At 37.0% G+C, this 27,295-nt stretch overlaps 2 protein-coding genes across 2 annotated transcripts in view; both read left to right on the plus strand.

Moving 5' to 3' along the window:
- SOGA3 (SOGA family member 3) overlaps positions 1 to 3,267 on the plus strand; it is a 51,309-nt gene extending 48,042 nt beyond the window's left edge. The window contains exon 7 of the mRNA XM_039255846.1: positions 3,187 to 3,267. The gene's annotated coding sequence lies outside the window, so the exon portion shown is untranslated. The remainder of the gene's footprint in view (positions 1 to 3,186) is intronic.
- On the plus strand, positions 1 to 27,295 carry KIAA0408 (KIAA0408 ortholog). Its single transcript, XM_039255847.1, has 6 exons — positions 1 to 9; positions 13,132 to 13,369; positions 19,125 to 19,487; positions 19,577 to 19,656; positions 21,667 to 22,999; positions 25,780 to 27,295. Coding segments are annotated over exons 1-6 (2,190 nt in total). The 5' UTR covers positions 1 to 7; the 3' UTR covers positions 25,954 to 27,295.

Below are 27,295 nucleotides of genomic sequence, written 5' to 3' on the forward strand. Positions count from 1 at the left end.
TACTGTGATGTAAGTAAATATCTACTTAGTGATTTTTAGCAGTTATTCAGCCTTTTAAAAAATATTCATGTAACTTTTTTGACTTATGTTTTAGAATGTTTCTCTGAATATTTGTCTAAACCAGAATTCAATCTCAGTTCATAATATTTTGCTTTTGTTTTGATTATTTTTCTTTTGAGCTATTAGTATTTTTTTAGATATATTAAGTAAATAAAAGTTTTTATGTTATACTGAAATAAATATTAAATATGGAGGATAGCACAACTTTTAAAATTAGAACCTTTTAGAAAAGTTTAGAACCCAAATTCACTTCATAAAATGCAAACGCCCCTGTAGTATTAAGAAATGGTAGGGGCGCCTGGGTGGCTTAGTCGGTTAAGTGTCCGACTTTCGCTTAGGTCATGATCTCGCGGTTCGTGGGTTCGAGCACCGCGTCGGGCTCTGTGTTGACTGCCAGCTCAGAGCCTGGAGCCTGTTTCAGAGTCTATGACTCCCTCTTTCTCTGACTCTCCCTTACTCATGCTCTCTCTCTCTCTCTCTCCTAGAAATAAATAAAACATAAAAAAAAAAAAAAAAAAAAAAAAAAAAAAAAAAAAAAAAAAACCTGAAAAAAAAAACGGAAAATGATACTTAAAAAAAAAAAAGAAATGGTGCAACGAGGTGTCTGAGTGGCTCAGTCAATTAAGCATCTGATTCTTGGTTTCCATTCAGGTCATGAACTCGTGGTTCATGAGTTTGAGCTCCACATAGGACTCTGTGCTGATGTTCAGAGCTTACATGGGATTATTTCTCACTCCTTCTGTCTCTGCTTTTCTCCTGATCATGTTCTCCTCTTCTCTCTCTCTCTCCCAAAATAAATAAACTTAAAAAAAAAAAAAAAGAAAAAGAAATGATGCAACCATTTCAGGAGTTTTTATCCTGCATACTCCAAAGATGGAGCTCTGGAAATGATTGATTCTAAAAACAGTGTGTTCTTTATTTTCTTTATTTCCTTCTGAGTGTTTTGAGTTGCTTAAATATGTATGTTAACAAACAAGATGCATTAAGCGATTATCAAAGGCTGCCAAATGGCATTTGTTTCTTTCTGAAATTGCCCAACATAATGTACCTTGAAAGTCAGCAAGTTAGCTCTTTTAAGTTCATGTTGAAAGTACCTACCTTAACCTATGCATTGAAAATTAAGAGGGTGTGAGGAGCAGGGAGAAGTGCATCAGTTTGCCTACTGGCTTCAAATGATTTAGTAAGGGAAGAGAATTTAAGAGCTTGTTTTTTCAAAGAGATTTATAGAGTCTATTATTTCTTAGTCAGAAAACTTCATTTAGCATCTACTTTATAATTCCCTTTCTTCTTTTTCACGAACATGTGCAACTTCTGCACAATCCATCTCATTTCCTCTGTAGCATGAACTCCTGGATAGATAGAACAGAGCTTAACTTTTTAAATAGAGTAATGTAGATATCAGTTTCAGTCGGTCATTTAAAACTTCAGAGGAAGAAATTAACAAGTGACCCAAATTAATTTACTCCGGATTTTAGGTGGCTCCCGGGAATCTGAGCTCCTGTCTCTGAAGGGAATTGCGTATCTGCTGAGGCCCCAGGGCCACTGCATGGAGGGTCTAGCATTACTGTAACTGCTTAGACTCCGTGTAGGGAGAAAAGCCACAGTGAAGCAGCCAAAGGAGGTGGTTGACAGAAAGTAAGGATCCCTCAGGCTTGGATGTCACCAATCATCTCACTCACAGATCTTGCAGTGAGAAAGCTTTTCAGGAGAACAAGTCATATCCTCACCTTAGAGGGAATATAATTTTTTCCTAAGCAGCTATTTGTTTGAAGTACTGATATTTGTAGAAAGTGAATAGATTCAGAAAAGCGGGGTAAACTCAAAATAGATAAGAATGAAGTCGTGGGACTCTTCCTGTGTAAAATATTTCAATGGCAACAACATCAACACAAGACTATAGTGTCAGGGCAAGCACGGCCTTGTGGGTACAGTGTTTTCATCTCATGTGGACTTACTGAGAGGCTTTGGTGTGGCTGTGGGTCTGGGGGCTCTGTAGAGAGCTCTGTTTGGATGGGGGCGAGGCTGCACTGAAATGGGGCTTTCAGCCTCCCTGTCTATAGCCCTGTCTTTATATTTTTTACTGTAGCCTTCCCACACTATCATGTCACATTTCTTTTCACCTGGGCACCCACCCATACAGCTTCCCGTTCTGACCTTCCCCCTGTCTCCCCACTCCATGTTTCGTGAAACAGATTCTTTTCCCAGGCTCCAGTCAAAGCTTACCTATATTTGTTTGTTCCTTCTAGTCCCTTCTGTGTTCTAGCTCTTCTTTTATGTGCCTAGATATAACCGCTTCCTCTGTCAATGAAATTTTATTAGACAATCACAAACGGGAAATATAGTGCTACTACCTAATGATGATAAATTGAACATTTGTGGTAGAAGATATAAGTAGGCTAGCAACTCTCAGAGAAGGTGGGTGGGGAAAGAAGAGGGAGTTGGGACTTGTTGCTGTATCTTCAAATTATACTGGCTAAATGGCCTCTCTCAGCCCCACATTACTGCTAGAACTTCCTCCCAGAGAGAAGTGGCTCAGGGCAGCCCTCTTGTGGTGGACCGGCGTTCCCAAGGTCCTTTTCTAGAAGAAGACATAGCCCTAGAACAGTCAGTCCCTTTATTATTTAGATTTTGTTGTCATCATTATCAAAATGTTCCAACTCCAGAATCTGGAAATAATATAATGAGGTGCTAATAACTAATTTGAGAACAGTAAGCAAAATCTATCTCTAGTTTTAAATAGTCCATACTTCTAAAATGTTTTATTGTTTTGTTTCTTCAGAATACAGACCAGTACTCAAAAAGAACAGATAGTTTAAAACTGTTTCTTTTGAATATTTCTGTCATCTGGAAATGCCTGTACATAAGCCCCATGACAGATCTGCTTGGCTAAAAACTCTGTTGACATGCCACCAGCCCTCAGAATAGAAGAGAGAGCCAGCAACCCATGATTCTGGCACTGGGGAAATAAGCACATTCACTGAAACACGGCAATCTAAATATGTAACTTTCATGGGTAATAAATACTCTGTGTGTGACTCTTATAATTTTATAAACCAAAACAGACTCTTATAAGTATCAAAATTATATTTCTGTTGCTAACAGAAAATCCAAACTCTGTCATTCTAGGGCTAAAATAACACAGGATCAAATGTGACAGAATTAGCTGTGGAACTTTATAAAAATTAAGAAACACTGGCCTCATCCCTGGATGACCTGATTGGTCTGAGGGCAAGTTCCAACTTTCATAATTTTTTAAAGATAGTTCTCTGAGTGATTGCAGTGTCTGAGGGCAAGTTCCAACTTTCATAATTTTTTAAAGATAGTTCTCTGAGTGATTGCAGTGTCCAGCAAGTCTGGGAGTGCCACAAGTTTGTGGTCACCTTGATGGAATGGGAACTACCAGGAGAGACTCTCTGCTTTTGCTTGTAAGTTTATTTCAAGGTCGTGGGCTGCTCAGGATGTGGGCAGTCAATGCCACAGGTTACATTTCAAGAAACTTCAGAGTTGACCAAGCTTGCTATGAACAAAGATTTGTCTTATTCTTCTTCTGGGCCTTAGGGTCCAACAGTATACATAGCGCAGAGATGGTGCTCACACATATTTGTTACATGGAATGCTAATTGGAGTGCCCAAAACCTCTCCCTAGGAATGGAAGATAATTTAAGAGTCAAGAGAGTCCTGCTAAGCAACTGAGATCTTGTATCATAAAGTATTATGAAAATTGCAAAACATGCAGTATTCTAGAAGGAAGGATTATTTTAAATATATCACCTGTGTAAGAGCCTCTAAAATTTAATATGCATTAGAATGAGTTCAGTTTTTCAGTCATCTCTTTTCCAGTTTTTTTCATCTCCTTGCCAAGGTAAGTAGAAGCGCTATACCCTTTCAACTGATAAATATGGTTCAAGAGGAAAAGAAAAGGGACAGAAAACTATACAAGCAAAAAGTCAGGGGCACCTGGGTGGCTCAGTCGGTTAAGCATCCGACTTCGACTCAGGTGGGATCTCACTGTTCATGGGTTCGAGCCCTGCAACAGGCTCTGTGCTGACAGGTCAGAGCCTGGAGCCTGTTTCGGATTTTGTGTCTCCTTCTCTCTCTGTCCCTCCCCCACTCATGCTCTGTCTCTCTCTGTCTCAAAAATAAATAAACTATAAAAAATTTTTAAACAAAGAAGTTAGAAGCCACCCAGCCTTGTACACAGCCATAGTTGTCACAGCATAAAGAGATTAAGTAAATAACTGCTTTGTGATGCTTCAAGATCATCATTTAGATGCAAACTATAAACTATATGTGTACTGGCCAGCTAAAGGTAAAATTGGAGTGTTTATCCCCAGATTTCCTTCAACCACTAAATAAAATCCATTTGTCTTTGGATTTTGACCCAAGATTTATATTATCGCAAGACATAGGCCTCTTTAGATGAGCAGTCATCAAGGTAAATAGTCTGCTATTTGATTCCTATGTTGTACTTGGAAGATGAAATGTCATCTCCCTCGTATGGATGTAGCAGAAAACTGCATTTAAAAGTTGACATGTCCAGAATTCAACCTCTCATGCCACAGCCCCCTATCCCTGGGTTCTGTTCCCTTCCCTTGAACTCCTTGGAATTTTAAACTTCAAGGCACTCCACCAAGAATGAAAAGACCAGAGTTCTATTCCTGGCATTGCTAGCAAGTGGCTCTGTGATATTGAGCAGATGACTTAACATCAGGGCCTCTTTCCCCAGCTATAAAATGAGAGGGCTGGCTAGATGATTTCAGAGGTTCTTTCTGGCTCTAAAATTCTCTAAATCTAGAAACACCTGCATCTCGAAACATGTATATAGTCAATATTTCTCTCTCACCCTTCCCAAAATGTTTTAGTTTGTGGCCTAATATCATTATGCATGTAGACCTTTTCAAATCCTTTTCAGGATTTTCTTTTATGTTTCCTGAAGCAGTTCATGTTGCTGCATTTACTTTACATTAAGTATTAGTTTATACATGTTCTTACCTATTAGCTATACTTTGAAAGAGGACCAGCATGTCACCAGATAGGCATGATTCTTCCAAATTCTCTCTGCTACACAGAGCAATTACTTGGGCCAGTTTCATATTTGAAGGCAAAAATATTGAAATGGCTTAAAAGTAATCTAGATTATACAACAAATTCCACTTTTGCCTTAATGTTTTCAGTCATTCTGACAGCTGCTTGAAAATGTCAGGCACTTTAAGATATCTGAATATCACTAAAGGACTGAATGCACTAGCATAGGTCTTTTTAATCCATTCCTTTTACATGCATACCAGTAGTATGCAGTAGTTTCTCAAAGTTTTCTTAAAAGTTTTTAGGGGAAAGATTCAAAAGCACCTGGGCTGAATATTTATTGCCTTTGTATGCCTTCATCTTCTGGGTATATAATATAGCCTGGAAATTGAAGCTACTACATACAAAAAAAGTATTCCAACAAAAAGAATTGGTAAAGACTAGAATAAGTGGTATACTTGGAGTGAAATTCTTGTCAAAGTCTCCCTAGTTTTTGGCTCTGCATAATTTGAGGTTGGCTTTACCATGACAAGAAGCAGATAGAAGCACCTGCAATAAATAATTACTGGGGCTTCCATGAAAGGGGCCACTGGAATAGGTACTATTGAGTGATATTATAGAGTATAGCCCAACATCATTTCTCCCATACTTAGCTACATATTATCTGAAGTTCTGATAGGATTTTAAAAAGTCTTGATTCGATTCACAAAGGACTCATGCAAATTAAGATATTTGGAATGGAAAATAGTGTAGGAGGAATAATGTTATTAGATAATCCTGTAGAGGTGCTTTGGGGCAATCCCTTGCCCCACCCCAGGATTATCCTCCTGTCCTGGTAAGGTTAGAGGCAGAAATAAGCCAACGTCTTTTTTGTGCCTGGCACTAAAAGTATCCCCTCATCCTCTTACAACTCCCTAATGAAGTAAATATAATTATGCCTTTACAGAAGAAACACACTTGAAAATTCACACAGATAAATGGTGGCAATAGAATTGAAACCAAGATCTCTGTGACAAAATTCTCACGTCTCAAGTTAGAAAAGCCAGTTCTGGGGTGCCTGGGTGGCTCAGTCTGTAGGCATCTCACTTTTGATCTCAAGCTCAAGTCATGATCTCACAGTTCATGAGTTCAAGCCTTGCATCAGGCTCTGTGTTGATGGTGTGGAGCCTGCTTGGGATTCGGTCTCTCCTTCTCTCTGTCCCTCCCCTGCTTGTGCTTGCTCTCTCTCCTAGATACTGCTCTATAGGAATTTTCTTTCAAAAGCTTGGTTTTGATCCATAAAACAAATAAACAAATTTTTAAAAATTTAAAAAGAAAAGAAAAGCCAGTTCCAAGTCCTATTCCTCCACATGGGTGTTTTTCTATGAACTTCAGCAAGATACTTGACATCTGTGAGCCATGGTTTTATCAGTAAGATCAGGGTAATAATATCTATAGATATATTTGCTATGAGAGTGAACTAAGATAAAGATGTACCAAGTACTTAGCCCAGAGCTTTGCAGAGAGCTGTCTCTCCATGAGTAACCACTATTATTGCTATAACTGTTATTACTGTTACTGCTTTTGAAATTGTGATGCCAGGCTTTCAAAACACAGAGCATGATTTCCTTCAATTGTACTGTATGTACTAAAGTGCTACCATGGGCAGGTTACTATAATTAAACTTCTGAAGTCCCCATGAAATATTCATCTGGAAGCAGGCAAAAATAATGTGAAAGTGAATATGTAACATTTTAATGATCACACAGAGGAAATTCTTCAGATGTGAGGAAAAGACCTTAGTACTTAAACCTTTAAATGGCTTATTTGCTATAATAGACACAAAATTGTTTTAGACACTTTCTTTAACTCAGTTAAACCAAACACGAGCAGATGGATGCATGTACAAGTTCACGTGCAACCTGCAAATGTTGCTGGAGAGAGGCACCTTCCCTGGCATTTCTAGGAGAGATCGATTTGGCCATGGTTTAGGGAGCCTCTCCATATACTCAGGCTGCGGTGCACCTCAATTGAAAACAAGCACATGGGTATCTCATTGGGTTTTTTTCCTCCCAAAATGAGTGTTATTCTTCTCCATGGCCTCTGATTCCGTCTGGCAGAAATACATCATTATCGTAGATACAGACAGCAAGCTGTCATAGAAACACAAAGAGTATGAGGCTGGTCTTTATATATGCCCCACTCTTACTTTATTTAAAGACGGAAGTTTGATACGTTTTCACCAATCTTTGGAGATTAAATATGTCTTATATCTACATATATGTATATATATAATATGTATATATATACTGTATATTGTATATATTATATATATGTATGTATATAAGATTGTTGCACGTGTTGTTATGCCACATCCAGACACCAACTTCTCAAGGCACTGAAGAGTGCATTCTGATTCTAGCTGCAAAAGGGAAGGAGAGGGGTGTGCAAGGAAATAATTCTTGACTATAAAAAAGGAGTCGACTTTTTCAAATAAAATGTAAAATTGGCCATTGTCATTGTGTGATATTAACACCAGCCCTTTTGGCAAGTTTGAAAATACTGGGCTCCATTATAAAAGCTAAAAATGTCCTGGACCTGGAGTTGTTTACCCAGAGTATGAGCCGCTCTAAGGTTACAGAGCTCTGGTTGGAAGAGTGGCCTGAAGGCCGCCTCCAAGTAACTGACGTCACAGGAGTCTCAGCTGCTGCTGTGACACTGAGCTGAGCAGCTTCTTGATTTGTGAAAGTGAAGGTTTCAAAGGGACTTGTCAGTACCGCTCTGTTGCATGGTTGGACCTATTTTGCATTCCCATTTCCTGCAAAGAAGCAAAATTCACCGAGCTGAGATTTTGTCTTAAAAAAAAAAACAAAAAACTAGCTATGCTTCCATTGCTAGATTGACCAATGGTGGAACATTCATAGGATTTCTTCCCAGAGCTGAAAGGTAGGTTTCTTCCTAACCGTTTGAAATCAAGTGATTCATTGTGGCAAAATATAGAGGGGCTGCTGCTGATGTGTTTTAAACTATGGGCACTGTTTAAGTGCAGGATTATTTCAACATCTGCCTGTTTCAGTGTCTGTGTCTGGGCTTTAAAAACAGTGGGGCGGGGTGCATAACGGATTTTACTGACGCCCAGGGAAGAGAAGGTCCAGCTGCAGTGAGTGGATTTCTCAACTCTGGACTGACAATGACATCCGCCCTCCGAAACTGTTTTTCAAGCACTGCTTCTCAGTATTTTGAACAGCACTTTTCGTACTGTAGGATTTCACTAAATATATTTTTTAGAATGCTGTTTTTCATTAGGATAAAGACTTCTTATGTTTACGAGTATGGTTCAAATGAGATTATTGGTATTTGAAAATTACAAAAAAAGTAAATGTAGCTCATTCAAGATGATGGTTTGCTCACTACCTCAGAGTGTTTCTGTAATTTTAGTGGAAGTGTGTGCCATTAATAATTGACTAATCTGTCATTAGAAGAGGACCTTATCACCTCATCTTCTATTGTTTAAGTGAATTAATTTTGGATACTTAAAGTTTCTTTCAAAGCTTTTCTTTCATAAGAGAGGTAAAATCAGTACACGTATGTGTTGGATGTTTTCTAGTTTGAGTGTATAACTGGGGAAAAACAAGGAAGAAGAGGGTAATAAAATGAGAAAGCAAAAAGTATTTCTTCAGACTTACATGTAGTCGTATCTCTTTGACCCTTTTGGAACATGAGGAACATGTTGAAATAGCAAGAAATAGCAATAAAAAAATTCCTTTTTGCCTTGCAATCAAAGCAAATCATGGTTGTCTTTGGAAAGGCGCATTTGCTAGTGAAACAATAGGCGAGGAATAAGGTCTGTTAAGCTGAAAGTATGCAAACGAATGATAGCCTGGAGAATGAGCTGGAGAATAGAGAATCTTGGAGGCAAGTGGTGCATAACTCTGGCGGGTATAGGCATTGGAATTCCTAATCCCTCAAAGTTAAGGAGAAGCGAAGCACCTTTGGTCCTAGAGAGCCCTGTGTGTAGCATGCCTGCAGTCATTTGTAACCTTCTACAAATTAAAAACCTCTGATGATCTGAAAAGTAGTATGTTTAGAAAAAGGAGACCAGAGAGCAAGAAACAAATACTCTGAACAAAAATCTCAGAAGAGAGAAGTAGCGAGACTCAGCTCCCGTAACGCTGGTTCGTTTGTTTGGCTCTCGTCTGGTTTCCAGTTGGAGAGAAGGTGGTTAAAAGGGTACTGACCCAAGAGTAGTAAGAATGGGACACTCCTCAAAGAAGTGTTCCCATGATCAAACTGAGGCTAATTTGGGAAATTAAGATAATTTATTGTGAGACTCCTGTGTTGCTCTTAAATGCTGCTTGCTGGTAGGGCACAAGGTAAAGCAGAACTATCTTCCTCCCATCACCTTACTCATGCAGCCCACTCACATCCCAGCAATTCTGGCTTTTGGCCTCAGGAGCTTGGAAGTAGGTTACATGGATTGTCTAATGCTACTGTGGAGTTGTTGAGAGAAGAACGTGCGTGTGACTGAGTATTGCAGCTCACTCTGCCCTGCTACAGTTGCTCTAATAAATTTTTATTCTGAATGAAATTCTGCATGGAGGGAATTGATAGAGACACAAGGAGGGATACAGATAGCAGAAATCCTTCCTTCTCTCCCACATAGATGCCAATATCTGTGGGCGAAAAAGAATGACAACTAGGAACAAAGGGAACTTTTGTATTTACATCAGTAGAGAGCAGTGAAATTGAGTTTTAGAATCTGCTGAACCACTTTACCCCATAACTTCTCATCGTAGAACATTATGTCCCCCCAAAGTTGCCCCATGAGTTGATTTTTTAATATTTAAGGAGAATTATAATAAATCAGTTTTATATAGATTTATCTATCCAAATCTTTACTAATAATAAAACATTTTCTGAATATTCAACTTGCCATGTATCCTAAAATACTTAAATAACTAGAGCAAAAGAAAGTCATTGAAAACATGAGAGTTCACACAATTAGATTTGCTTCTGTTAATTTTTCCCAACTAAATAAAAGTGAAAATCTTCAGTTTTATTCAAGAGAAAGAAAACATAAAGAAGGACAATCGAAGGCAAGGAAGGAGGGAGGGAGGAAGGAAAATAAAAAGGGGGAAGGACAGAAGGGAGAAACCAAGGAATAGGCATTTATTGAGCACCCACTATGATTCAAAGCGATGTGAGAGACCTTTATTAAGCATTCTCTCTCTTTTGTTCATGTAATCCTCACAATGACTCTATGGACCCCATTTTATTTTTGGAGGAGAAAGCAATAAATTCAGTCATATTGTATTTGACATTTATGATGAGATATCGATGCTAGGAAGGCAAAATAAATCCTCCCACAAAACTTGGCACAGACATTGCTCTATAGGAATTTTCTTTCAAAGGCTTGGTTTTGATCCATAACCATTACATTTCCTGGCACTAGATATGGGTCTGGCCCTGGAAAGGGGAAGCTCTGCGGATTGGCTCTTCTCCGTAGTAAGTGATGAGTGGCTCTTAGCAGTTAAGTGCAGGATTCTGTCTGCTTTGGGAACATTACCTGGGTTCATGTATAGTGCTGTTACAGGCAGCAAGCCTGAGTTAGAGTTTTCCTGGATGACCTTCAGGTAGATTATAAAAAAGAAGAAGTAAAGAAAAGAGAAAGAGTCTGGCATCTTTTAACTCTATTAACTCTGGTCTGGAAGTGGTTCTAGAAGAATTAGCAATAGAAAGAAAAATTGGAGCCATTTGCTACATAACTGTCGGATAAATTTTATGATTTCTGAACATTTCTAGTGCTTAAAGACAGGATGAAATATAGACAGTCATAGCACCTCTTTTCCAGCTAGCTTGAAAGAAGTATTTTTTTTTTCCTCTCATTTCCTTGGTTCATTTGCAACTATCTCTTGAGGTCTTAAACTGCTCACTCCACTCTTCCTAAGAAATCCTAGTGTTAAGGATCTGCTGTTGAGCAACGCAGTTTCAGCTCACAGTTAATTACATATAGTTTTAAAGCAGTCTACCAGTCTAAAAATAAGCACTGTCGGCATTTCCTGTGAATATAGTTATTAGACAAACTTAAAAGATTACTAGGTAATCAAGATTAATGACAGAGTCTCCAAAACAAACAGAAGACAAAATCACGTATATTCTTTACTATCTTCATTTTGGCATTGATGTATTTATTTTGGGCAACTTGCATTGGCAATGGCAGGTACATGTGGTCCCTGGCTCATTGGTGTGGGAGGTAGCCAAAGGAAGGGTAACAGAGAAGATGGAAAATGAGATTAGAAAAAAAGCATGGCTAAGTGGATAAAATGAGACATGATAGCATCTTAAGTGGCTAAATCTGAAATTACTTCTTTTTCTTGACTGGAGTAGTCATAGTATTGTGAGTGTCAAAGAAGTAGGTAAAAAGGACCAATGCGTCTGTGGGAAATAGTTTAAGAGAAGAATAACAATGTAGATCTCAATATTTTTAGGCTGTTTTTGAAGGGTGAGCCCTCATAAAGCACTGACATTTTTTATCCTTATTAGTCTGTTATAATTCATTGATAGATTGCAGCTCAAAACTATGTTTGGAACAGTTTACCACTTGGATGTGCATGTTCAGAACAGTCTGATAAAAGTAAAATTAATCTTCAATGTTTATCTTATATTTGGGACACGAAATATGCAGCCATCTTCTGCACCAAAAAATGGGGCTTGCTGCCTGGTTGTGTCGGCTTCATTCCACAGCACCAGGAACCAAGCAGCTATAGACCCTGGGGGCACTTTTCTTGTAATTAGCATAAGCCGCCACCTGGTAAATTAACACATTTCAGTCATGGCCTAGAAACCTGAAGATACAGACTTTTAATAGACATAATTATCTTAGATGGTGGTTTAAACATCTTAAATATGCTTTTATACCCACTAATAAAGCTCTACATCTTTTTTTTTTTTTTTTAAGTATGCTCTACACCCAACTTGAACTCATGACCCCAAGATCAAGAGTCGTCTGCTCCACTGACCCAGCCAACCAGGCACCCCATATGACTTTCTTAATAAAAATTATTTTTAGTAGAGATCAGACCAGTATCTGATGGAAGATGTTTAAGTTTTTCAGACTATCTCGTATGCCATATGTCATTTAATCTTTCTAATAAACCTGTATCTTCCACTTTAACATAAATAAACTAAATCTCAGAAATTTTAGATGACTTACAACAGAGTTACCAATCTGGTATTTTAAATCACATCTTCAAATGCTAAATACACATACCCTAAATGCTAGAAATCTATTTCAGTCACTGCTTGAGGTGATCAAGGATTTCCTTGCAAAATGAGCAAGCTGTTTTTTTCAGTGCTCTGTATTCGTTAGCCTAAACAGATTTGAATATATGGTCCATTCAAAGAAAAAGAGAGATGAATTTTAACATGTGGTTCCCAGGATAACTTTGCTGTTTTTACATTTTACTTGATGAAGTAAAATAATAAAGATATTTTTATGATTTAGTTTGTCTTTTTTTTTTTTTTGCTGATACATCAGTTCCAGATCGACTACCAACTCGGGTTTCTTATTAATACAATAATCCCATTTGGCATGGGCTTGAACTCTGAATATAAAATTGAGACTGTAGTCCAACACCGTTTCAGCACTTTAATTCGTAGAAACATATAATCTGGTTACATCAAAACAGGACTAATTCTGTTGCAGTAGAATCTACCACAATTGTGTAGATAATGACCATACAGTTGAATTTCATACCACCACTCTTAGTCACAAAATTAATTCCATCTTTAGATTAGTTAGTTAAAAGAATGCTTACATTTCAAGTATGTATTTAATTTTGCTGTCTGATTTCGGAAAGGGGAGAAAAAGCCTTTGAACAAAACTGACTTTTTGACTGTGCTAGTTCTTTTTAAGCAGATTGTTAATCATCTCCTCTCTTCTTTTAAGGATAGTATTCTTATAGTTTGTTTATGTCATGGCTCTTAATAAGATGATAACGTGTTTTCAAAAAGCAAATGGATTTGGAACTCTTTCTTGTTATGTTTATATTAGGCTTTATTTTAAAGGCAAGTGAGACTGCTTCAAATAAAACAACTCCAAGCTTTCAAGAAACAGTTAAGAAGGCAGAGACAAGCAGAAATACCCTTCACTAACACTCACACGGTTGCCATGGACCTGCATAAGCAATGGGAGAACACAGAGACTGACTGGCACAAGGAAAAGATGGAATTACTGGACCAGTTTGACAGTGAAAGAAAGGAATGGGAGAGTCAATGGAAAATCATGCAGAAGAAGATAGAAGAGGTACAAGTTGATTTGTTTTGAATATATTGAACCTTAAAGCTGAGAATAAAAATTCTGTTTCAAATTTGTTGTATTGGAAACTATTTCTATTTTCCTTATTCTGCCTAAAGAATGCATGTCTCAATGACATTTGCTGGATCAAAAATAGCAGAACCTTATCCAGTGGTATCCAAGGGACTATGCTTTGTTGTAGCCCTGCATGAAAATTAAGAACTTAAAATGTCATTCTAAAGTATATCAATTTATTCCTTGGCTAAAGTGCCTTGGTATCAAAAGTGAGGTATGTGTTTTGCATGAGTTTTCAAACACAGGGTCCAGGAGGAAAATCTAAGAAAGGCATAACTGGTGGAACATATATTAGCAAAATTACAATTGGGCATTAAAATACAGATCTTTCTTGAGATGATTTATGAATGATATCTACTAAAGGAAATTACATATTAGATAGTTCAGTATAATCAAAAGGAGTGCCATATATCAAACAGAAAATGGCAGTGGATGTGATATTTATTCTGGCAAGATGGGACACATTTATTGGCACATTTGTTAGGAAAGGGGTTATGAAAAACGACATGCCATGACTCTGATACAAATAGCCGTTTTATCACCATTAACCATCCCTCAGCTTGTTGGCCCTGGAATATTTCCTTTAAGTATTTACATTGATGTATTTTTAAGCTTGTTTCAACTGAAAATTATTTATACTTATCTTGCTTTCTTCTAGTGACATCGTGATATAATATGGTTTGTGCACATTACTAAAGTGATTATTTTTAACCGACTCTTTGACCTTTGTTCATAGGCAATCAAACACATGATGCTTTATGTGTTTATAGTGCAAATATTTTTCTCATTAACAGCCATGTAGTTGGCTGTGAATAAAATATAAATTGGCATGCTACAAGGAAGAATTAAAAAGAGTAGCTATTAAACTGTTTCTCTAACACAGAACTGAGAGAGCATGTAGGTAGTGCATGGTTATATTAAAAGGAGACTCCACTGCTCATACCTCTAAAGTTTAGAAAATATGTTTTGCTTACTCTCAACTCCTTACCTAAAGACTAAGATTGCATCAACAAGGAGATGTCTAAGTCAAATCAGAATCCAGAATTCCAAACAGAATCCTGAAATCATGGTCATTGGTTCCCAAAGGTTTGGAAGGCCAGTTAGTAACATTCAGATAATTCTAGCATCAAAGCAAAAAAATTCAAAGGAGTCGGGACTAGTGTAGTCAATTGTTTAAGCCACGTAACTAAAATGATCTGCTCTCTGGTTAAATATTTTAAGGTCATATAATTACTCTGACAATTCTGTAAATTCTGTCTATGGTAAATATTACCCTTTTTGATTAGCAGGCATTAAACACATTTTAAACATAGGATGATACTTTGTAGAAATGCTGTTCCTTTCTGCATCAGGGAGATATAAAGGTGTAATATTTTTTTTTCTTTATCTTGAATAGTAACTGTAAGCTATCTGAAATATACAGCTCCATTACTGGGGATATGTTTGGATAATGTGCTTACCCCAGAAGACCCATAGACAATGCTTTTTAATACCTGATACTAACATTGTGCTCCCCTTATCATATTAATATATATTTTTCTACTTCCAGCTTTGTAACCTGTGATAATGTAATTTTAATAGGGGCGCCTGGGTGGCTTAGTTGGTTAAGTATCCGACTTTCGCTTAGGTCACGTTCTCGCGGTTCGTGGGTTCGAGCCCCGCGTCGGGCTCTGTGCTGACTGCCAGCTCGGAGCCTGCAGCCTGTTTCAGTCTGTGGCTCCCTCTCTCTCTGACCTTCCCCTGCTCACACTGTCTCTCTCTCTCTCTCTCCTAGAAATAAATAAAAATAAAAAAAAATGTAATTTTAATATACCCATCTTGGAGTGCCTGAATGGCTCTGTTGGTTGGGCAGTCAACTCTTGATCTTGGCTCAGGTCTTGATCTCAGAGTCATGAGTTTGATCCCCACCTTGGGCTCTGCACTGTGTGTGCAGCCTACTCAAAAAATATATATATACTCATCTTATAGGCCACAGATGGGGGTAAAAAAATTTTTTGATGCAGACAAGAGGAAAGTATTTTCAGTATTTTCATATGTCACAGAGAAGCAAGACTTTTTTAAAACTAAAATTAAACATCAACACTTGAAAAGATTGTATAACATAACACAAGCATAACAGACTGTATTTGTTTAGCATATATAACTAAGTTCTGTGTATTTTTTTTTTTAATGTTTTATTTATTTCTTAGGAGAGAGAGAGAGAGAGACAGCGTGAGCAGGGGAGGGTCAGAGAGAGAGGGAGTCACAGACTGAAACAGGCTCCAGGCTCTGAGCTGGCAGTCAGCACAGAGCCCGACGCGGGGCTCGAACCCACGAACCGCGAGATCATGACCCAAGCGAAAGTCGGACGCTTAACCGACTAAGCCACCCAGGCGCCCCTCTGTGTATTAATTCCAACACAAGTTATTAAGTCATGTACTAGAGAATTGTAGATTCCCAAATGTGCACATGTAACCTTGGTGATTCCAAGTGATATCTTCCTTTTTTTATTAATTTTTTTTATGTTTTTATTTTAGTTTTGAGAGACAGACAGAGTGCTAGTGGGGGAGGGGCAGAGAGAGAGGGAGACACAGAATCTGAAGCAGGCTCCAGGCTCTGAGCTGTCTGTACAGATCTTGACACAGCGCTCGAACTCATGGGCTGTGAGATCATGACCTGAACCGAAATCGGATGCTTAACATTTAACTGACTGAGACAACTGAGCCACCCAAGCACCCCACCAAGTGATATCTTCTAGTGAGAGGTTCCAGCATTGCATATTAATGATCCTTTGCTCAGTTACTATCCACTGTCATTGCATTTACTATTGCAAAACCATTTGCTATCTATATACTTGAATCATTTGAAATCTGGACTAATTCAGATAGAAGTTCCAGTTACCTGGGAATTAGTTTTTAATGATGTTGCAATTTTTCTTGTTTGTTGCCTTTTTTCAAATAATCAGATAACCATTGACAAGTTTTTGGGTATGAAATAACACAGATTTCCTTATACAAAATAAATTTGTTTTTCATCAATAGCATTATATTATTTGGTTCTCCATACCTCACTTAAATCTGAAGGGAATTTAAGATGGGATATAAAATGTCATGTAAGGTAAAGTATTTCAAAATTAAAAAAAAAAAGAGAGATGAAGACAGGAGGATTTTACATGAATTGCATGCAGCTAGTCTTTCCAGTAACTAATGGAAAAATTACCAAATACATATTTCCCAATATTTAGAACACAAAAGCAAACATATTTCCCAGGAATAACACTTTTGTCCCTGATTTTGAAACTAAAGTAATTTTGTTTTTCAATCATAGCTCCTCAAAAAAAGGACAATGTCACTATAAGCATGCATCCTTAAATTTAATATGTACTTCTGTGGGTTGCTTCTTATGGTATCTCTCAAGATCAGCCAAAATCATAAGGCTCACAATAGCTCAGAACAAATATTTCATGAGGCCCAAAACAATTGAATCATGGCTGTCATTTGATGTTATCCTGAGATCATCCAATGATAGATATGTAGGTATCTGTAGAAATAAATGTACTGCATATCCTTCAGACATCAACTATGTTTAGTGCTTCCTCCATCTGAGATTTGGGTAAATATTGAGCAGCAATAAATCTGTTATTATATTCCTTGAATAAAAGATGTCTGTAGATACAGGTTGTGGCTGTAAAATGTAGTCATTTGCTTCAAAGGTTATCTAACAGAATCCTTTAAAATAGTCAAGCTTTGGTGTGCCTGGGTGGCTTAGTCGGTTAAGCGTCCGACTTTCGCTCGGGTCATGATCTCGCGGTTCGTGGGTTCGAGCCCCGCATCGGGCTCTGTGCTGACTGCCAGCTCAGAGCATGGAGCCTGTATCAGAGTCTGTCACTCCCTCTCTCTCTGACCCTCCCCTGTTCACACTGTCTCTCTCACTCTCCTAGAAATAAATAAAACATTAAAAAAAATTAAAAAAAATAAAATAAAATAAAATAGTCAAGCTTTCCCACAACGCAACCCTGAGGAGAAAGCCACTTATTTCCTCTAATTAGGGGTGAGTGAGTTCATGCCTACAGATTAAACTAAACTTTCATCAAGAAATAATTTGGGATTGGGACACCTGGGTGGCTCAGTTGGTTGAGTGTCCAACTTTGTCTCAGGTCATGATCTCACAGTTTGTGAGTCCGAGCCCCGTGTCGGACTCTCTGCTGTCAGCACAGAGCCCACTTCAGATCCTTTGTACCCCTCTCCCTCTGCCCCTCTCACACTCTCTCTTTCAAAAATAAACATTAAAAAAATAAACATTAAAAAAATCATTTGGGATCCACTCTAACATAGACTGATAGATGATAAAGCCTTAGAATTCTAATATCACATAGAACAGGGTCACATTTGTTTTAATCAGGGTGAGAAATCTTTTTCAAATGTGTATAGGCCTGCCATTAAAAAACTCAGTAATACGTAGTAAATACATCAGTAACACCAACATAACTTCCAAAGGAAACATCTTTTGATTTCACAATATCCACTTAGGGAATGAAATGAACTGACATACTATATGATATTGTCAACTATTTAGACACTTGAAGTTGGCATACAAGTGGAATCATGTATTTTTAAGCATTAACATCAGTTAAATTCTTGCTTTTCTCCAAAAGCAGTTAGTGAGTATGACTAGTATGCTCTCTCTCTTAAAAATAAATGTTACAAAAAAGAAATACTACTCCTGAAATCATTATTACACTATTTGTTAACTAAGTTAGATTTAAATAAAAAGAATTTAAATTTAAAATTTAATTTAAAAAGAAAAAAAAAGAAATCACTTAAACATAGACTGATAGATGATAAAGTACTGGAATTCTAATATCACATAGAACAGGGTAATATTTGCTTTAATAAGGGTGAAAAATCTTTTTTTAAATGTGTATAGGCTTGCCATTAAAAAAAGAATCTCAGTAATACCTAGTAATATCTCAGTAACATGAACCCAACTTCCAAAGGAAATATCTTTTGATTTCACAATATCCACATGATATTGTCAACTATTTGGCATACAAGTAGAATCATGCATTTTAATTTTTGGTTTTTTAAAATGTTTTTATTTATTTCTGAGAGAGAGAGACAGACAGCGTATGCAGGGGAAGCTCAGAGAGAGAGGGAGACACAGAATCTGAAACAGGCTCCAGGCTCTGAGTTAGCTGTCAGCACAGAGCCGGATGCTCGAACCCACAAACTGTGAGATCATGACCTGAGCCGAAGTCGGACATAACCGACTGGGCCACCCAGGCGCCCCGTTTCATGTATTTTTAAAACATCACTTTAATGTCAGTTAAACTCTTGATTTTCTCTGAAAACAGTTAGAGAGCATGACCAGTAATTGATTCAGGACCTTCCAACTTGGTAACAGTGCTTCACATCATAATGACATGTTTATATAGATACAAATTTTTTAAAATTTTTGATGAGTTGATTTCTACACAAAGATACAGAAATTGCCATCCATACCTTGACTTACTAAAACTAATCTTTATGGTTCATCGAAGTTGTTCTGGCTAATCACATTTTAGAAGCACCACTCAGATGCATGAACAGTAATACCCCAGAGGAGTGTGTCATGATCTAGCAAAGAAAACTCAAAATAGTGTGCTTTGTATCAAAAAAATTGACAAAAGAAATTAGGGAGAGAAAAAGTTTTATCTTTGTTTTCCTTACAGCTTTGCCATGAAGTAAAGCTTCGGAGGAAAATCAACATGAATGAACGTGCTAAGATCCTTGATCATGATCGTGAGAAAGCGATTCAAGATAAAGCGGTGGAAACTTCTCCAAATTACCCCAATTCAGGACAGTGCAAATTTACAGGGATGAATCACAGGGATGGTCTGGAAAAAGAAAATAAAACAGAGCAGAGCTTACTCCATGAAGGAAATCAAATGTGTAAGGAACAAAAAGCATCAAAAAAATCAAAAGTAGGGTTTATGGATCCTTTGGCCACAGATAACCAAAAAGCATGTGAGGCCTGCCCTGGCCTGAAGACTTCCAAGGTAGAGGGCACGAGCTGTTCTGGAGCCCTTAACACAGTAAGTAGGACTGGGATTGGCCTAGAACTGTTTCTAAAGAAATATTTACATCTCAAAGTGCTAACATGCTATTGCTTATCTGTATAAAGGCTCTGGAGGAACTTGCCAAAGTTAGTGAAGAATTATGCAGCTTTCAAGAGGAAATCCGAAAGCGGTCTAACCACAGAAGGTAGGCTGGTACATCTATGATTATTTTATATCAGGAAATAAAGAAAAATATTGTTTTCAGTTAATGAATCCCAACTGCCTCCTCCTTACACTTTGCTAGTAAGAATTAACAATGAGTTATTAAAACGTGTTATTTTAGATAGAAAATAAAAACCTTGGGGCGCCTGGGTGGCTTAGTCGGTTAAGCGTCCGACTTTTGCTTGGGTCATGATCTCGCGGTTCGTGGGTTCGAGCCCCGCGTCGGGCTCTGTGCTGACTGCCAGCTCAGAGCCTGGAGCCTGTTTCAGTCTGTGACTCCCTCTCTCTCTGACCCTCCCCTGCTCACGCTGTCTCTCTCTCTCTCTCCTAGAAATAAATAAAACATTTAAAAAAAAAAGAAAAAGAAAATAAAAACCTTAATTGAATATATCTCTGTTTACTAACTTTTAAACCAAATCTCATTCTCTTTGTAATTTGACTTTTAGGAATACTATACTCTTTTGGTATTTGGGTGAAGATATAGTATGCATAATAAATTAACAAGTATCTTCTAATGTAGTTCTTTTTCCTTTTGAGTGTTTGGCCATTGGAAGAATATATAGCTGGGTAATTAAATACACCTACAAAGCATGTCAGATTTAACAATGCGGAATTTTAATTATATAATGATGTTCTACTGCAGCATTTTTATACCTAAAGGTCATTTGTTTGTCCGCATTTATTATGTATATAATGGAAGCATATATAATTCTCAACACAACATATTGTAAATATGTGTACAAACATATATAATGATATTTTCAAAAGCTGTTTCAGTTTAGAAGCACCTATACAATTGTGAAAGTAAATTTCACCAAATTAAACACTAAATTGGAATGCTCTATAAGGTAAGTAAAGACAGATTGTTCTAGGATCAATATTTATCTCATAATGAGGGAGCGTGCTTTCCTTAGAAAGCAACAGCAGTGTGTATCCATATTTTCCTTTAGTGTTAAGAAGCTCGGAAAGAATTTTTGTGTTGACTTATAATAGATTTTCTTATTCAACCATGTTTTATACACAATTTTTCCCTCTACCTCCCCATTTAACTTTTAGCTACCATTCTCTATTAATGAGTATTTATCTACACTTTACTGTAATCTATTTCATAATACTTTACAAGTGAAGAGATAGAAATATGATCTATATTTATTAGTATGATCAATTAACTTTAATTTGTGAATTTATATTTGTTTTTTTTGTTTTGATTAAACTTAGAAAAGGCTCACCTGTCAATTTTCTTTTACAAATCACACCTGGTATAAAGCTCTCCTTGCTACTCCATACACTTTAGAAAAAGTTTCAAAATCCTTAGTATGTAATTCAGATACATTACAATTTAATCTAATGTTTCTTTCATCCTCCACACTCGCTTTATGATCCATCCATACCAAACTATTCCCTATTCCTTGAAGAGCCACCCTATTTTTATTGTGGCTCGCTTTGCCTTATATGCCCTTTACTCATCAAAAAAATTCTTACTTCTGTTTCAAACCTAAATGACATCTCCCATTTGGTACTACTTATGTTTCACTGAACTTTTATTCAGATTTCTGTCATACTTCTTAGCTTAGAATGTCATTTCAAAGTCAAAAGAAGAAACTTGAGCTCATGTGATGTAATGAATAGGAACTGAACAGGTAGAGCAGCTGTAAGGCAATGGCTGGAGAGAACCCATAGACATGGAAATCCCAGTAGCCAACACTCAAGAGACGACACAGTCTAGTCTAAGTGTAAGAAGCAGTTTGAGAATACAAAGGAAAGATAGTTTGGGTCAGAGCATGTACACTGTGAGTGCAGCATTAAGAGGTGGGTTTGATCCTATAGTAAATGGACTTGGGGTTTTGACTAGAGAATTTATACGAAAATGCTGTTTGAGGAAGTTGTGAGTCCTTTTCTTACAGCAGAAATTCATGGTTTATGTCATGGTTTCTTTTGAGAACTTGTCCTAAATAAAGTTATCACTAATGTATCTTGTTTTATAATTGTTTAGAATGAAGTCAGATTCTTTTCTTCAGGAAATGCCAAATGTAATTCATATGCCTCACAGAGACCACATGATCACTGATGGCCAGGGCATTCTTCCAATCGATTTAGAAAAAGAAAAGCAGAAAAATACAAAGAATCTGAGCTGTTCCAATGTGCTGCAAAACAATTCTATGAAAAAATGTGAATTTGATACAACTGATCTGCAAAGAAATGAAATTCCACCAGTTCCTCCTCCAAGAAGCACATCTCGAAATTTTCCCAGCTCATATTCTGAACAAGCTCGGGAAAGTTTGAAGGAAAGTTTAGAACACAACAGCCACGTGGCCCAAGAGGGACAAGGTGAAAGGGACTGCAGTCCTGATTTCCTTTTGAGGCACAAGGAGATGCCTATGCTGTGTCTAAATGAAAGGAAGACTTTGAAAGATGGTACCATGTTCCCTTCATTGGCACCCAAAACCAAAATAGATAACCAGCATGCATGTGATGAAAATGTTGGACTTAGCATGTGGTCATATGACACAGGGATCAGTGCAAAAAATAGTCCCTCTACATTGTGGTTTCAGAAAACGTGCTTTACTCCCAAAAAGGCAAAATGTGAAAAGGTGATTCCAGATCATCCTGCTAAATCTCATCCTCTTCTTCGTGTAAGCAGTGACTATAGCTCCTCAGCGACAGAGAGCAATGGGTCACTTAGAAGTTTCGGTTGTGGCTTTAAGAGGACAACTAGGAATGAAAAGCTGGCAGCAAAGACTGATGAATTTAACAGAATTGTATTTAGAACAGATAGAAATTGTCAGGCAATACAGCAAAATCAAAGCTACTCAGAATCATCTGAAGATCTTAAGTCCTGTGATACCTTAATTACTCATACAGGTAACATATCAGAAAATGACAATGTGTCTGATGTTCTGAAAACTAGTGCCCACGTGCCCATGCCCAGAGAAAATGTGCCTGATAATCCCACCAAAAAAACCACAACAGGTCTCATCAGACAAATGCAGGAACACATGAGTCCTAGCAGTTATCGGAGTATGCTCCAAGAGCATGACTGGAGACCAAGTAATTTGTCTGGCCGGCCAAGATCAGCTGATCCTAGGTCAAATTATGGTGTTGTGGAAAAGCTGCTGAAAACCTATGAGACGTCAACAGGGCCCACACTGCAAAATTCTCAATGCTTCCAGGATAATTGGACCAGATGTAATTCTGATGTCAGTGGTGGGTCCACATTAAGTCAGCATTTAGAAATACTTCAATTAGAACAAGAGCTTCAGCAAAAGACAACTATGTGTGGAGCACAGCAAGTTAAACGACGAGCAGATTGGAAAAAGGTAACAGAGGTGAGAAAGCCATTAACATATGTTGGTAGAACTGTGTCCATATTAAACAGTGGCTCAAAGCTCAGTCAACTGCCCATTTATATAAATAGAATGTAGGCAAATACTCTGGCATCTTCTTAACTTCTCAACCCTTTACTTTTGAATAAGTATAAACCTTAGGACTGTAACTCAACACGAACTTCTTAAAATACAGTTTTTAAGATTGGGAATAGTCTTAAATGCTCATGGATTGGTTTACAGAATTTTATTCTTCTAAAGTTTTTATATTTTTAACAAAACAGTATTGCAAATATTTTTCAAATAACTTTTCACTTACTGGCTATGATTGGTTCAGTCATTGCCAGCATTTGATTTATCTTCCTTCTCATGGGATTAGTCACATGAATGTGACTATGGGTATAACACATCATAAAACAGTGCCTCATAAAATTTTCTTTTTTGTGGAGCAGAAAGGCAGTACATGTAAATAAAATGATATTATAACTTAAAAACTTTTAAGGTCATTCTTATTTGTGTAAATCCTTACCATGAAAATTGCTCCCCCAAAATAAGTATTTAAATGAACTGTTATTCTATCTTTGTTCCAGTTTGTTTGCAAAAGAATATATTCCTTGTTAGGTATAGGAGAAAAAGTGGTTGAAAAGATTTGTATTTATAAAAATGAGCTCTCCAATAGTCCCTTTTTATGCATAATTTACAAAAAGTTACATGGTGACATACATATTGTTTTCATTCACTAATGCTTTGAAAAATTCTAGTTTCGCAAAGTGCAGTGTATATGCAGTATAGTTTTAAGCTATGCAGGTTGCCTACTTCTGGTGTAAAAAATTATTTTTATATGGCTTTCAAACCCATAAAAATATCAGTTTGGGGGCGCCTGAGTGGTTCAGTTGATTAACCGTCTGACTCTTGATCTCACCTCAGGTCTTGATCTTAGGGTGGTGAGCTCAAAAATAAAAATAAAAATAAAACATTTAAAAATAAAAATAAAATAAATAAATAAAAATATTAGTTTTTATCTATTTTGTCAGAAACCTTGCCCGTTTGTACAAAGTACAAATAATTACCCTGCTTTTGTATTTCTCTGTGTTTTAGTTGAGCCCATAAATACCTGGAAAGCCCGATAGCTTCAGATGGCAAATGGAAACATGTATAAAATAACTAGCCAAATATTCATCCACTACATTTTTGCACTGGTTCAGAATTTGGGAGGAGTCCTATAGTATAGATTCTTAAGAGTAGTTCTTCATTCCCACCTCCACCCTGCTGCTGGAGGAAACCTGAAAAAAAAAAAAAAAAAAAGATTCCAAAGAGAGAAAAAGGAAATGCAGATTATTGTATAGAAATAGAGGCCCTCCTCACTACCCATCTCAGCTGAAAGAACTCAGGCTTTGTTAAGAAGCTCAGTAATATTACTTTGGTATAAAATGTGTCATGGAAGCTGTAAAAAAAATTTTTTTTAAATGTTTATTCATTTTAGAGAGAGAGAACGCCAGTGGAGGAATAGCAGAGAGAGAGAGGGACAGAGAATCCCAAGCAGGCTCTGCAACCCCAGTGCAGGGCTCAAACTCACAAACTGAGAGATCATGACCTGAGTTGAAGCTGGCTGGACACTTAACTGAGTGAGCCACCCAGGCACCCTTTTGAACTTTTTAAAATTTTTAAAAAATAATTTTGAAAAATTTTAATGTTTATTTTTGAGAGAGAGACAAAATGTGAGTGGGGGACGGGTAGAGAGAGGGGGAGACACAGAATCCAAAGCAGGCTCCAGGCTGAGCTGTCAACACAGAGCCTGACATGCGGCTCGAAACCAGAAACTGCAAGATCATGACCTGAGCTGATGTCTGACACTTAACCGACTGAGGCACCCAGGCACTTGAATTTGTTTTAATTGCAAGGGTCTAAGAATGTTTTTCTGCCATTAAAATAGAAAGGAAGAAATGAAAGAAAAGAAAGGGAAGGGAAGGAAATGGTTTAAGTCATCAGATAATGTCCAATATATTGATTGTTTATTAGCATTTACAATAAAATTATAGTTTAAAATATTTTAATGATAATTTTGAAACTTGAGAAATAGTAATAGCAGCTCTTGGTAAAAAGCATCAATGTGTGCCTTTTGCTTATGATTTCTGAAAGTGCCAAAAACTTGACATAAATGAGCACAGTTTCTCCTATAAATTATTATCTTACATCCTAATACCCCTCTAAGAAACATTTAGGGCTCCATCATCAAATTTGTCTAACATAAGCTTTTGAATCCTGAACTCTTCATTGTAAAAAGAGATCAGTTGTATTAAAATTTGGCAATGTAAAAAGATCTACAAGATTATCAAATGTCATATTCCATATTAAAAGTGAGTTGCTTTAATTAAAACATTAAAGACCACAGGAGTGTCTGGGTGGCTCCGTCAGTTGAGTGTCCAACTTCAGCTCAGGTCATGATCTCATGGTCAATGAATTCAAGCCCCGCGTCAGGCTCTGTACTGACAGCTCAGAGCCTGGAGCCTGCTTTGAATTCTGTCTTCTTCTCTCTCTGCCCCTCTCCTGCTCACGTTCTGTCCTCTCTGTCTCTCAAAAATGAATAAACGTTAAAATTTTGTTTTAAAAAAAGCAAAAACGTTTAAGGCCACAAATATTAGACAATTGCCTTCTTTAGTTATTGATGCTTTTACTTGCTTATAAAAATGCTAACACATTAACCCTGTAGTTGGGATCCGTAACACAGTAAGCCTATTGTTGGTGCTTGTATAGTGAGATAAATGTCTTCCTTTGTCTCTTAGGAATCCATGGCAATGAAATCTTCACCTGGAAAAGGATTTTCCCGACCTGCTAGACCAGCAAATCGCCGTCTCCCATCCAGATGGGCCTCAAGATCTCCATCGGCGCCCCCCGCCTTGCGGAGAACTGCCCCCAGCTATACCATTTCTCTGCAATCTGCAGCATCGATGGTCTGAGTCTCTGGCCTGGATTGCTAGATGACAAAAGTCCTAATTGCCAAACAGAGCATTCCAAGTGTTTACAGCCAATCCGGTCTCTTCTCTGTCTTTCAAGATCACTGGGACAGACAGTTTAAATCTTAACTTCCCATCAGTCTTCAGTGTTTTTAATCTATGGAATAATTATCTTCCTGTATTTTGATTTCTTAGATCAGAATTTTTTGATGCCATCTTCATTAATTTGCCAATATGATTTAAGTTGAAACAGTGTACTATATTGTATATTCTAACTTTCTTGCAAGTGGCAGAAAACAAGGTTATGTGCATGGCTATGTGTTTGTAGGTGCATGTGTTGAAATAGGAAGTATCCTAGTATGTACTTCGATAGGAAACCATTCTGTGCTAGTGTTGACTTTGAAATTATAATATGTATACCTATATATTCTTTGTGTTTATTTAAAATTTTTGAAAATATACAGTACTATTTCTATTTTGTATACCTTTTAATAGGTATCCACTTAAGGCATTTGAGGCACATATATAAACTAACCACTTTCGTGGTCCCAACTACATTAAAAAATAAGAATTATACACATTAATAACACTTGGTAGATTTCTATATACAACTCATAAATAGTTTCTTAACCAATGTAAGGATGGACTAATACCATTGATCTTCTTGTTTATTCTCTTAAATAAATAAAATTGTCACAGGTTTAATAGACCAGCCTTCTAAAGCAAACATAAAATGTTCACAAAATCTTTTGTATGTCATTTGGTAGTCTATTATGGCTTTAACCATATACTTGATCCCCAGAGCCATATCATGAGACTGCCTTAGAAATAACAGAACTTAAAAATGAACTTATTTTATCAACTTCAATGACAAATAATCCTTAAATAGGATATGAAAATAAATTCAGTTATGTTAAATTCTACTTTTTTGTTAAATTGTAGTAAGCTGTTAGTTAAGCTCCTTTATTTGAAGTCATATTTAGAGGTAAGTCATTTCCTTTTTCTTTTTTCTAACTTTCTCTAAAATTAGTAGGTGAAAAATTAATTCACTTTTTTATTAACAGGGAAGATTAGAAATGATATTTCACTGAGAGCTGAATTATAATATATTTCTTATAGAGTGCTACATTTTTTAAAAAAGCCTTAAACTAAACTTTGGCATCCATGAGTAGCATAAGGAACAGAAATGTGTATTTTGGCCACAGTTTACATACAGTGAACATGTAAGATCTATGTTGAGAACTGAAAGAAGTATGAATGTTGAGGTGGTTGGAATTCTACATGGACAATCGTAGAGCAACTTCGCTCTCTATTGTCTCTCTATAAAACCAACTTTGTTATTATA

The sequence above is a fragment of the Hyaena hyaena genome, unplaced genomic scaffold (genome assembly GCF_003009895.1).
Source record: "Hyaena hyaena isolate Hyena2069 unplaced genomic scaffold, ASM300989v1 scaffold_549, whole genome shotgun sequence".
NCBI classification, from domain to species: domain Eukaryota; kingdom Metazoa; phylum Chordata; class Mammalia; order Carnivora; family Hyaenidae; genus Hyaena; species Hyaena hyaena.

What these genes read in the sequence shown, in the direction of transcription:
- KIAA0408 (XM_039255847.1), top strand. An exon ending in AAGCGGTCTAACCACAGAAG is followed by an intron (nt 19,657 to 21,666) that starts GTAGGCTGGTAC and finishes ATAATTGTTTAG; the next exon opens with AATGAAGTCAGATTCTTTTC. An exon ending in ATTGGAAAAAGGTAACAGAG is followed by an intron (nt 23,000 to 25,779) that starts GTGAGAAAGCCA and finishes TTTGTCTCTTAG; the next exon opens with GAATCCATGGCAATGAAATC.